General features: G+C 45.4%; 1 protein-coding gene across 3 annotated transcripts in view; it reads right to left on the bottom strand.

Annotated features, from left to right (window-relative positions):
- The window catches only part of LOC310769830 (tetraspanin-15-like), a 98,873-nt gene that overhangs the window by 46,106 nt on the left and 39,959 nt on the right, over positions 1–12,808 (bottom strand). For 2 of the 3 annotated variants that reach the window (XM_083629641.1, XM_083629639.1), the window contains exons 3-4: positions 11,520–11,594; positions 6,474–6,569 (exon numbers count right to left, since the gene is read on the bottom strand). In XM_083629641.1, the coding sequence (XP_083485767.1) occupies positions 6,474–6,569; positions 11,520–11,594 (171 nt within the window). The remainder of the gene's footprint in view (positions 1–6,473; positions 6,570–11,519; positions 11,595–12,808) is intronic. The other variant, XM_083629640.1, reaches the window with a different exon arrangement.

Here is a 12,808-nt window from a genome sequence, read left to right as displayed (position 1 = left end):
CAAATAAACTTTGATCCCTGACCAGTTTTTCTCAATATTAAGTCTCAACAGGAAAGCAAATACCATTTTGTTGACATAAATCTGCTCACCCCAACCTGTAGCCTTTCAGATATTTTCAGCTACAACTCTCATCTTGGTATATTATTTGCACAAAGTCCTGCAAAAATTGATTGTATACCTATGAGACTTAGCTCCTGCATCTTGTGTTTCAAATCAGGGTATGTTTTCCCATTGATATAAGAAGAATAATAATCTTGATTTATCTTACAAGTAAGCTTGTAAAATGATCTCTCTTCCATAGATGAAAGGATCTATTTAAGCAGAGTAAGCTGAAATGAATAGCAATTGTAAAGGTATTAGCCATTTAACAGAAAACTAATCAAAGGCTTAAGCTGTTCCATATGCAATAAGCACAATTAAAAAGTCCCCAAATCTCCAGTTCTCCCAAATGTTCATTTTCTAAGCTTGAATTAGGAAGCCTGCTCTGCCCCCGAGTTTCTGCAGTACTCCAGTGATCCACACATATCTGGTACCAAAACCAATCTGGTGCCCTGTGATTAATTCCCAGTGTTCCCGGCTGTGCTGAGTGAGTGCTGCTAAACAACAGGAGGTCATCTTTTAAAAAGCATATCACCCAGACCCAACTTGCAGCATTTCTAGCCAACAGCAACTCACACACCTCTGAGAAGTAGCTGCCACCATGGAACTTTCTCACAATCTCCGAAAGATAAGAAGTGGTCTGGACAATATCCCAGAAAAACCAGCTAGATGGGAAACCAAGAACATAAGAGCTATCCTGCTGGATAAGACTGGGTGGGTATCCTTCATGTCCAACAAGGGCCTGCCAGATTCCTCTAGGGAGATTATAATATGGACGTAAAGGCAAGTACCCTTCCTGTTAGTTCTCTACAGCATCTAATGCTCACTGCCTCTGAATGTGGAAGGCTGCCCATGCTTACAGCCTTAAGAAAAGTCCTCCTTTTCTTCCATGTGGAAGGCTGCCTATGAAGCCCATGAATTGTAGGGACCAAGGGAGAAAGACGCCCAAAGTAAATGAGACAGCTAGAGGCAACTTCTAGCCCAGTTCTCCAAGTCATCTCTCAGCAAGGAGATTCCCATGATGAACAATGCTATTCCAATATCTGGAGCAGTCTTGGGGCAACAGCAGGGTCTTCTCCAGCCAGGAGCAGCCGGGATTCATGGCAGTGGCATTGCTGCTGCTTCTAACCTGGATGGGGCAGGGCTGGGGTTGGGCGCCTCTGTGGGAGCACCAGATTGTCTCCCCCATTGCTCCCACACAGTGTCCTGTCTCCCAGTTGCCGAAGAACAAAGACTAGACAAAAAGTTCTTTCCAAAAGCCTAAATGCTTATATTACTGTGGTACATGGGAACGGTTGGTTTAAAGCCCTTCAGAGGTAATCCTAAATACAGCTACAACAAAGGCAAGTTCTCTAGCTGGCAAGCTCTGAAAGTTGATATGACACTATCACAATCCTTGGCTTTCCTATGGATAGGAACAAGGAGGACTTTTCTTAAGGCTGTAAGCATTTCTGCAATCTCCTGCTACATTTGTGTTCCCTTCTCTTTTGACTCCTTCTCGACCTAGGTGACAGGACAAGTGTCTCTCCCCCCCTCCCCAGAGGTGGCTGGGACCATTGAAACATCCCCCTCTGGGCAGGCAGAGCTACTCCCAGGATAGGATGGTGCTGGAGCGGGCATGCCAGAGAGAGGCTCTGCCAAGGTTGGAGAGGGTGGCAGGAACACAGAGGGAGGTGACACTCATGGCTACCATTGTGGGGATGTTGGAGGCAAGAGAGCAGTTGAGGAAGGCTGCTCTCTGCCGCAGAATCCTAGCAGATTCTACACTTGGCCAAACCTCCCTACTCTTGGCCAAACTTCCCTCCGCAGTATTCTGACTTGGCTAGCCCCTGTCGCGACTGCCAAGGTAAATACTGATGGTGCTGCTGTCACCAGCCCATCCCCCACTCCAGGCTGCCTCCAGCTCCTGTCTCCATTTACATGTGCATGTCCTGTTAAAATATCAAACTCTGCTCACTTCTGGATTCTGTCCCTTGGACATGCCAGAATATGATGGGATGCTGGAGTTGGCTTTTATAAATAGGTTGTCACTGTCAAATTCCTGCATTGAGTTTTTAATGGCTGCCATGGCCATGACCAGCTGTTTGGAAGATGGAGATGAAACAGAACGAGCCACAAAAGGAGACAGAGGGAGACATGCATCCTGCTAGCTGGACCGTAAGAGAATCATCTGGGATGTGTGTTAAGGATGCATTTCAATTATATTCTCGAGGAAAATTCTCCTGTAAAATGCAGAGCTCCTATTATCAAAGCAGTTTATATTTTTGAGATACAGCAAAATAGTTTACTCAATTCAAAGGGTAGAACTGAATGCCGTTCTATTACTATTGTTCCATTACTGATAGAATGTCAGTTTGCCAGACTGAAACATCTCATTGCACTGGTTCCTGCTAGCACAACAGTTTACTTGAATCTGACCCAAAGTTTTTAAAATAATGGGTGGTATTCAATAGGTTTTACTCCAGGTAGACCCACTGAAATGAATATGACTAAATTAGGTCCATTCATTTCAATGAGTCTACTCTGAGTAAATCTTAGTTGACTACCACTCATTATTTATTTATTTTTTTGCAATGAGGCACTCCCACTCCTTTGATTTGTTAAGAAATGAGTTTTGGAATGCAAAGTAATGAATAAGCATCATAAAGGGAAAATGTGTGTGTGAAATAAAATTTATTTCATTTTATTTATGAATCTCTTCCCATTAAATATCCTGAACTGATTTAACAGTAACAACCATCAAAACAAAAATGATTTCAAATCCAATACAGATACAAACGGGAATAATAAAATCTCCCCTTAAAAAAAAAACACACAACAAAAGTCTTCAAGAGAGTCTGAAAAGAAAACAGAGACAGCACGCTAAGGAAGTTTCAAGATGGTGTATACATCCATTCAAGGAGCAACCTGGCATGTCTTCACACCAAGACAAAACTGTGGCAGATCCTTATCTAAGAGATATCATTTGCAGATGACACAGCCGTAACAGCGCACTCCGAGGAAGCTGTACAGAGACTCATCGACCATTTTGCCCAAGCCTGCATGGAGTTCAGCCTTACAATCTGCCTTACGTAGAGCAACATCCTGGGTCAGAACAGCGCCAGCACTCCATGCATCAGCACTGATGACCACATGCTTGAGGTGGTAGCTCCACTATAAACAGCAACTCCTCCATCGATACTGAGCTGGGCAAGCATATTAGCAAGGCTGCTATGGCAATGGCTTGCCTCTCCAAAAGGGAGAATCTGATGCTAATATCCCATACCAAGATGAAGGTCTTGCAGGCATATCTGATGAGCATGCTGCTTTATGGAAGCGAGTCCTGGGCAACTTCCAAACCTTAGGAGTGACACCTCAATGCCTTCTACATGCGCTGTGTCAGGAAGAATTTGGGTATCACATGGCAGGACAGAGGTTCAAACAAAGATGTGCTCTCCCAAGCCCACATTCCCAGCACGTTCACACTCTTGTCTCAGTGATGTCTATTCTGGCTTGGTCATGTCTACAGAATGGAAGATGGCAGGGTCCCCGAGGATGTGCTTTACAGGGAGATGGTTTCAGGCACGGACCAGCTCTGAGTTATAAAGACGTCTGCAAATGTGACATGAAGGCTGGCAACATTAACCCCTTGCAGACAACTGCAGCACCTGGAGACAATCAGGTTGTGTATCCACAGCAGTGACCAGAGAAGGAATGACTGTTGGGAGGAGTGCGGAAAGAAGAAACGCCATGGTGCATCCGTAACAGCAAAACTGGATCCCTTCACCTACCCCAGGTGTGACAAAACACATCTCTCTCATATCAGTCTTTACAGCCAGAGCAGGCGCTGTTAACTCTCCAATGGTTTGACTTCACCCCCTAAGGCACATCCATAATATAACATGATGGACTTCTTGATGAGATGTTATTTGCAGGACCTTTTCTTCTGCAGAGTACAGTGACCAGTTGGGTATATAAGGGGTTATTCCCGCCAGGGGTCAGCAAACTTTTCCAGCAGGGGGCCCGTCCACTGTCCCTCAGACCTTGTGGGGGGCCGGACTATATTTTGGAGAGAAAAAATGAACGAATGCCTAGGCCCCACAATTTAGAAGGCAATTGGGCCGGATCCGGCCCCCAGGCCTTAGTTTGCCTACCCATGCACTAGACGACCCTTTGGGTCTCTTCCAACTCTGCAATCCTATTATTCCATGAGAATATTCTAGGTATCCTGGTAACAAGCTGGTAACAAGCTTTGTACACCAGCACCTTGAACTTAAGCCCAGTAGCTAACAGGTAGCCTGTGCAAATCTTTCAGTAGTGGTGTGACACTTAAAGGGTTACTGAGAAGCAAATTGAGATTTCTAGTAAACGGCCTTGTTTTAGGAAGGCAGATTACCTCACCATCATCATCACTTTTAATTTGTATACCATCTTTCTATTTCACAATACCCAAGGCGGTTTACAAGCTGAAGAAATGAAGAATGTACACCTTATAACAATCTAATCCAATACAAAAAGGTGATAATAAAACATACCTTTAAAATAAGCAACTTATATCAAATAAAGAAATATTCAACAATCCATTAGAATAGTATAGAATAATATTAAATATCAGCATATAAAAAATTAAACAGAAATCCACTCTTAACAATTATAATAAATAATTTCTAAACTATAATCAATAAAACAACGGCAAGTCACAGTGCATAAAATATACAATACAAATTGAGAAGCAGAGACTGGAGGGTGGGGCAAGGCAGGTGGAAGAATTCAAATTCTGCTCATTTGAAAAGAAGAAACTCCTCACACTGGAAGAAGATCAAACCTCTCCATTCTGAAGGAAATTGGCCTTGAGTGCTCACTGGAGCACTCAAGGCCTCTTCATGAGAAGAGAAGACTCCCTGGAAAAAGACCCTGATGCTGGGAAAGATGGAGGGCACAAGGAGAAGGGGATGACAGAGGACGAGATGGTGGGACAGTGTTCTCGAAGCTACAAACATGAGTCTGACCAAACTGCGGAAGGTAGTGGAAGATAGGAGTGCCTGGCGTGCTCTGGTCCAGGGGGTCACGAAGAAGCGGACACGACTAAACGACTAAACAACAACAACAACAACAACAACAACAACACACACACACACACACACACACTTGCATTGGCAATCACAGGACTTTGTTTTTCCACAATATTTGCTCTACTGATGAAAGATGAAGATGTCAAACTTTATCATGTACTCAAGTGGTAATTAATGATATACACAAGAGCAAAACAAAGCATAATGTTTGCTTAGTTTTGTTGGCCAGTTCTGAACACAGAAGCAATTTGCAGCTGCAAAAAACATTGTTGGAGTAATCTGGAACATTTCCTCCCAAAATGCTTGATTGCCTGATCTCTTTGTAAAAGAGTGAAGGAATAGTCACTGGGAGTTGGGATGGAGAAATCGATCAATTTCAGTTTCTCTTGGTTTCTACTTTCCCCAGTTTTTATGTCTGCTCCCTGAATTTCCATGTCAGCTTTCAATTTATGCTTTTGGAAATACCTGTCAGCATTCTAGTGCGCATCTTTCCTACTGTACACATTTTTGTGCACAATCTTGCAAGCAATTCCCCTTAACATAATGTTTTGTATGTTATTTGGATGCGGAGTGTAAGGCAAGGCTTAGTGTGGGCCAGGAGAAGTCTCCAGTTCACCTAATACACCCCTGGTGTATGCACAGTTGACTACAACAACCTGGCACTGGGCTCAGAGGCCTCTAAGCATGAGTGGCACATCCCTGCCTCACCACACAACATTTGACGCCGCCTCTGTTATACCTGTGCTGGATACTCTACATGTGCAGAAACCATTTCAGAGCCCAGAATGGACATCAGAATCCATCCTAGATTGTACAGTCCACTCTAGAGGAACCGGCACTCTCCATTTGTTCTGAGGTCAGTCAAAAAACCTTGTACACAGCCTGATAATAACAGAATTGTTATTAGTTATCTATTCTAACCTCCTGTGATGCCGGAATCATAGCTAAGGTTGGTAGATGGCCTTCCAACCTCTGTTTAAAAACTTCTAATGAAGGACAGTCCACCACCTTCGCAGGTCATCTGTTCCACTGTTGAACAGTTATTGCCGTCAGAAAGTTTCTCCTAATGTTTATTTGGAATCTCCTTTCTTGCAACTTAAATCCAGTTGTTCAGGTCCTACCCTCTGGGGAGCAGCAGAAAACAAGCTTGCTCCTTCAATGTGACAGCCCTTTAGAAATCAGAGGATGGCTCTCCTATCACCTCCCAGTCTCCTCTTTCCCAGCTAAACATACCCAACTCCCTCATCAGCCTTGGTTCCCAGACCCCACCCTACCCAGACCCACCAATACTTTATGCTCATACTGAGAAAAACAAAAACTTACCTTTTGCTGGACAAAGTCCAAAATATTCTTGAAGTCCAAATCATCATAGTAGTGTCTTATCCCATCCTGCACAGTGGAATGGAAAACTACATTCATCTGGAAAGAAGCAGAGTCCCAAATGTGAGAGAAATGCTCTCCAGCAGCAGATAGGAGGTTAGCAAGGAAAGGCCTTTACACAACATTGCAAGGCTTGGTGCAATCTCCCTTGCAGGGACACCAAATGATGTGCTGTCAGAGCATCAGTTGCTAAACAACTCCCACCCTCAGAAAGCAACAGTACAGTGGTACCTTGGTTTAAGAACAGCCCCGTTTATGAACGATTTGGTATATGAACTCCAAAAAAACGGAAGTAGTGTTCTGGTTAGCAAACTCTATCTCGGTCTACGAACGGAAGCTGTTGGGAGGCCTCATTAGGGAAAGCGCACCTCAGTTTAAGAATGGCTTTGGTTTAAGAGCAGACTTCTGGAACAGATTACGCTCGTAAACCGTGGTACCACTGTACTGGCTATAGAAAGGCAGTGCTTTGAAATAATCACGGTCCATTTCTCTTTGACCTTTTAGACAACAAGCATTTTCGTAAACACAACAGGAAGAGACGTGGCACTTTCTACAGAGATGGGATGCAGGTGACACTGTGGGTTAAACCACAGAGCCTAGGGCTTGCCAATCAGAAGGTCAGCGGTTTGAATCCCCGCGACGGGGTGAGCTCCCGTGGCTCGGTCCCTGCTCCTGCCAACCTAGAAGTTCGAAAGCACCTCAAAGTGCAAGTAGATCAATAGGTACCGCTCTGGCGGGAAGGTAAACGGCGTTTCTGTGCGCTCCTCTGGTTCGCCAGAAGCGGCTTAGTCATGCTGGCCACATGACCTGGAAGCTGTACGCCGGCTCCCTCGGCCAATAAAGCGAGATGAGCGCCGCAACCCCAGAGTCAGCCACAACTGGACCTAATAGTCAGGGGTCCCTTTACCTTTACCTTTACAGAGATGGTGCCCTGAAGCCATTGGGGTGTATTCTTGGTGCAATGGACAAGTGCTGGAGTTGCAAGTCTCAGCACAGCTCCTCTTCTGACCAGGCAGAGACTTTGTTATGTGCCCAGTGAGATTTGTGGGGAACAGAGCCTGGAACCGAGGACAGACAACTAGAGGCAGGTAGCCTGCTGCCATTCTGCCACTGACCAGGGCCAGCATTAGAGGACCTGGGAAAGCTCTCAGTACAGAGAGCTGGACTTGTTCCCATGAAGCCCAAAGCCCAGCTGAGCTCTTATATTCCAAAACATGCCAGACCCCCACCCAAAGAGCAGGGAAAGCGCTTTGGCCTGGAGCAATATATTTGTGGTGCTGTCCCCTTCAAAAACGGAAAGACCTGAAAGCTTTTCCTTTGTGAAGGGGTCTCCTTTGTGTTTGAAAAATGGGTCACAGGACACAGTGCCTCTGAAGAAAGCAAAGGGTCTCTCCTGTAACTGGGCACAACTAAGCAACTAAAACTCAGTCCCTCTGAATACAAAGTTCTCATGTGAAGGGCACCATCTTTTTTTTAAAAAAAGACACCCCCATTCTTTCAACAGCCTTGATTCTGCAAAAGAGCCTCCCCTTTCCATGACATCCATGAATACATTTCTAAGAATCCACACACTGTAGATCCTGTGATGCATTTTGTGTCCTGAATCCAACCATGGAAATTAAGAAAAATATGCAAATGAATAAGCAAAGTGATGGTTGGGGGGAAGGCTGCTCTGCATGGGGCACTGACATTGCTTTTCAATTTTTAAGCAGTTGCTTTTGATAAATTTAATTATGCACACAGAAAAAATTACTAAAAAAGATACATATATAGGGAAAAACCCAAGATGGGTGCAATCAAAGATTCTTCCCATATATTCCTAGAGAACATACCCTTGGGGTTATTTTGACACGGCAGATGCTTCAAATTAAGCAGTAATTGAATCTAAAATGCATTTCACAAATACTTCAGAAGGTTCCTGCATCCCTCAAAGCTGAGCCCCTAATGCCTGAGGAGGTACCTTCTGAAGGAACATTTGCCATCTGACTTCTGACAAAGCCCCACCAGACACAAACCCTGAGAAATATTAATGAAAAGAAGCTGTTTGGGGTTTTTTTGCTTAAACACACAAACTCACCAACTTACTTGGCCTAATTAATTCTGACATTAAAATTACAGAGGTTGGGTGAGCTGGAGAATGAATGTGAATACAAAGAAGAGGAATCTGACAGAGCAAAGAAGGCAGAGCCAGGGAGAAGTGAAGGCATGTCAAGGTGGAAAACACAGAGAATATTTTTTTTATGAACCCCCCCCCAAAAAAAAACCCTGTATCCCAAACACAAAACGTCAGTTTCAACACTTCCATACTTCAGATGAGGCTGACAGGTATTCCCCCCCCCCTAAAGCCCCAACATTAACTTAAAGGAAAACCACATACAAAAAAATCCAATTGTCTCATAGCTGACAACCTTGTCAACCTTCTAAAAAGACAGTCAATCTCCTGCCCAAGCAGTTGACTCCCCCAGGGCAGTTCCTACATTCATCTGGAGAACAGAGCCATCACACATTTTGTTTCCTAGTCAGGCATGAACAGTGGGCAGCACAAAAGCTCAGTTGCAAATACAGGCTAGAAATCTGGATGGATGAGATTTAAAAACACAAGAACCTAAGTTGAGTCTGCTGAATCAGGACAGTGGCCAGTCTAGTCCAGCATCTTTTTCTCACAGCAGCCAACCAGATCTGAGCGCAAGAGGCCTCTCACTTGCTGTGGCTTCCAGCAACTGGTATTCAGAAGCATGGCTGCCTCCAGCCATAGAGGCAGATCACAGTCCTTGTGGCCAGTAGCTATCTGCATGGGGAAAACCCTGAAACCCTCCTTGCTGCCTTTCTAGATGTGTATTCCCAACATGCTGGGGCTTCCGAACATGGGAAGAGGAGCTGGTGGGTGGGTGGGTGTCTGCGCATGCACATGAGCAGAGGAGAGAGCTGGCACCCTCCCACACTGCTTGCCTCACCTGAAGCAGAGCAGCTAGACTCTGGACTCCTGGAACTGTCTGCCACAAAATATGTCAGCTACCTAGAGCTATGAGGGGCTGGGTCTTAGTGCTGCTGCTTCCCCTCTCTGAGACTGTGTTGGTCATTAAAAATAAATACATGCTGGTTAGGTAAAGGTAAGGGACCCCTGACCATTAGGTCCAGTCGTGACTGACTGGGGTTGTGGCGCTCATCTCACTTTACTGGCTGAGGGAGCCGGTGTACAGCTTCCGAGTCATGTGGCCAGCATGACTAAGCTGCTTCTGGCGAACCAGAGCAGCGCACGGAAACGCCGTTTACCTTTCTGCCAGAGCGGTACCTATTTATCTACTTGCACTTGATGTGCTTTCGAACTGCTAGGTTGGCAGGAGCAAGGACCGAGCAACAGGAGCTCACCCCGTCGCAGGGATTCGAACCGCCGACCTTCTGATCGGCAAGCCCTAGGCTCAGTGGTTTAACCCACAGCACCACCCGTGTCCCAAATGCTGGTTAGATTTACATTATTTAATTCAGTTAGAAAGCTAGGGTCTGAAAGGCAAATTAAAAGGTGGGGGGAGAAGTACCACCTTTAAATAAATGTTATTAATTGGAGAGAAAGTGTCAATGGGATGCTAACCAGTCAGACTGGTCTACCTGACAAAATAGTGTGCGCCTTGCACTTCTGTTTCTACAAAGGCAAGATGCTTCTAAAAACAACGAAAACCATCTAACGCCCTAAATAGGCACCAGAGAGCGTGTCCAGAATCTGACCAAATTAATCTAACAACCCTAACCTGCAGATTCTGCTATTCAGTGCTCACCTCTGCTCTAGGCAAATAGATATAAAACAAGCCATGCAATTTACAGAATTATTAAGGACTTGAGAGTGAAAAGCAGCCTGTGATTGTTGCAGTCTCAGAATTTGTTACACATCCATGAGAACCTGAAGCTCCTTGAGAAGAACATAAGCAGAGTCTGGTGGATCAGGCCATGGCTCATCTAGTCCAGCATCCGCTTCTCACAGTGGCTGACCAGATGCCTGTGGGAAACCAGCAAGAAGAATTGGAGCGCAAGAGCCCTCTCCCCTCCTGTGGTTTCCGGCAACTGGGGTCCAGAAGCATCGCTGCCTCTGAATGTGGAGGGCAGAGCGTAGCCATCATGGCTAGTAGCTACCAGTAGCCCTCTCCTCCATGAATTTGTCTTATCCTCTTTTAAAGTCATTCAGATTGATGGCTCTCACTGTCTCCTGGGGAAGCCAGTTCCATGGCCTAACTCTGCATTGCATGAAGATGGAAAACAATGAGTGCAACTTATGGAGTCATTTTGAGCTTGGGAGTGATTTTGGGAGTCACGGCATTTGTGACACACTTTGCATCCATGAGGACTTGGGGCTCCTTGTCGGTAGTGGCGCCCGCCCTGTGGAACGCCCTTCCAGCAGATGTCAAAGCGATAAACAACTACCTGACATTCAGAAGACATCTTAAGGCAGCCCTGTTCAGGGAAGTTTTTAACGTGTGATATTTTACTGTATTTTTGGTTTTTATGGAAGCCGCCCAGAGTGGCTGGGGAGGCCCAGCCAGATGGGCAGGGTATAAATAATAAATTATTATTATTATTATTATTATTGTTGTTGTTGTTGCTTTTAAGAAGGAAGATGGGTTTGCATCTGCAGGGCAGGTGCTGTGCTATGGAGCAGGATCTGTGCACCCCTGGTTGTGCAACACCTGCTGCTCCTGTCTATAGCCTGAAACAATGCAGAAATGATTTCTCCAAAGTTCTGCAGTTTCATCGGGCAGAGATAAATTTCAGTCCGAAAGAAGAGGAGAACAAAGTGTGGAGAAAAGAGCTCAGCATTCAATCATACACCTAATTGCTCTGGCATGGCTGTTAAGTTATGCACACACAGAAAAATTACTTGGGTAAAAAAACAAACCTGCCAGTCCTTCTGAACATTCACAGTCCACTGAACAAGATGATCTCCAGTCTCTCCCAAAGGGGTCAAAACACACATTGCAATTACTCATGTGGGAGGCTCACCTGCTTTTCAAAGATTATTTCGATACACAGCAGCAGCAGCTCAGTAATAAAGATGGCCAGCAGGACCCAGAAGAACTAGGCAGAAAAGAGAGAAGGGTGGGGAAGAGAAGGGGATTTTGTATTTATTTAAAGGTAAAGGTAAAGGTACCCCTGACCGTTAGTCCAGTCACAGACGCTTTAAGAGGTCACAAAAAACCATGAATAACTCCCCACCCCCCCTGATTCTGTAAGTCAGGCCAACACCAAACTGGATGTCCATCAGTCCTAGCTGGCATGGCTGTGCTCTCCCACCTGGCATCCTATGGCTGTGCTGAAACATGAACTAGACACAGAACGTTCTCCCCATCCCCCCTCCACCCTGGGCAGTTCCGCTCCACACATTTCCCTTCCTACCCACCCTTGGCATTTAAATCAGGTGACAGCAGAATAAGATAATTCAGCACGCAGTGTCAAGCCTTCATCAATGTGAAATAGGAGAGAGAGGGACTCAGGCAGTGATGCCTGGTATGAAAACTGGGGTGAAGGTAGGTCCACTTTCACCTGTGCAATGTTGGAGGACAGGGTTGTATCATCATCGTCACCCACCCAACCTGTACCAGCAGGTACAAGGGCATCTTACAACAATTTAAAATTCAGGATTAAAAACCGTTAAAACAGATTACAGTCATGGGAATATGATGGGCTGCAAAAGCTCTCATCATGGGAGTCAAAGGCCAGGGAAAAGAGGTTCAGCACCTCTAAACTCCTCAAGAAGGAACTGGTTCCACCTTCTTATTGCATCTTTGTCAACCCATCCCAAACATGTTGCTTCCCTGCCCCCCCAATCCTTCCTGGGCACAGGGGGGGGACATCATTTTATTTGTGTCTTGGGCAAAGCTTGGGGCTTCTATCCTCCCACCAGCAGAGGATTTAGGGGGGTGCAACCATTTTGGTTCACTGGGCACAGAGCCTCAGGGGCACTGCAATTATGATGCAGATTGAAAGCCAAGAGGTGGAGGGGGCAAATTTTGGCACTGCACAGGGTGCCACTGAAATTTAAGACCCCCAAGGACTGCCACTGCCATCAGCCCCAGCATTCTATGGCCATGCTGGTTGGGGTTGCTGGGATTTGCAGTGCAAAGGATCCAGCAGGGATCCGGGATGGGTATAAACTGGATATAAACAGATTAAGACAAACCAAATTGGTCACATTTTTCTTCTGCTTACATCAGACTAACATTCCTAAGACAATGCAAACATTAGCAAAAGCCAAAACACATAAATTAGGGCACTCCCAAGTTACCTTCCCA

This window comes from Podarcis filfolensis (assembly GCF_964270895.1).
Source record: "Podarcis filfolensis genome assembly, chromosome: 8".
NCBI lineage: Eukaryota > Metazoa > Chordata > Lepidosauria > Squamata > Lacertidae > Podarcis > Podarcis filfolensis.
The sequence above is the reverse complement of the archived record's forward strand: the minus strand, read 5'-3'. Positions and strand labels throughout refer to the sequence as shown.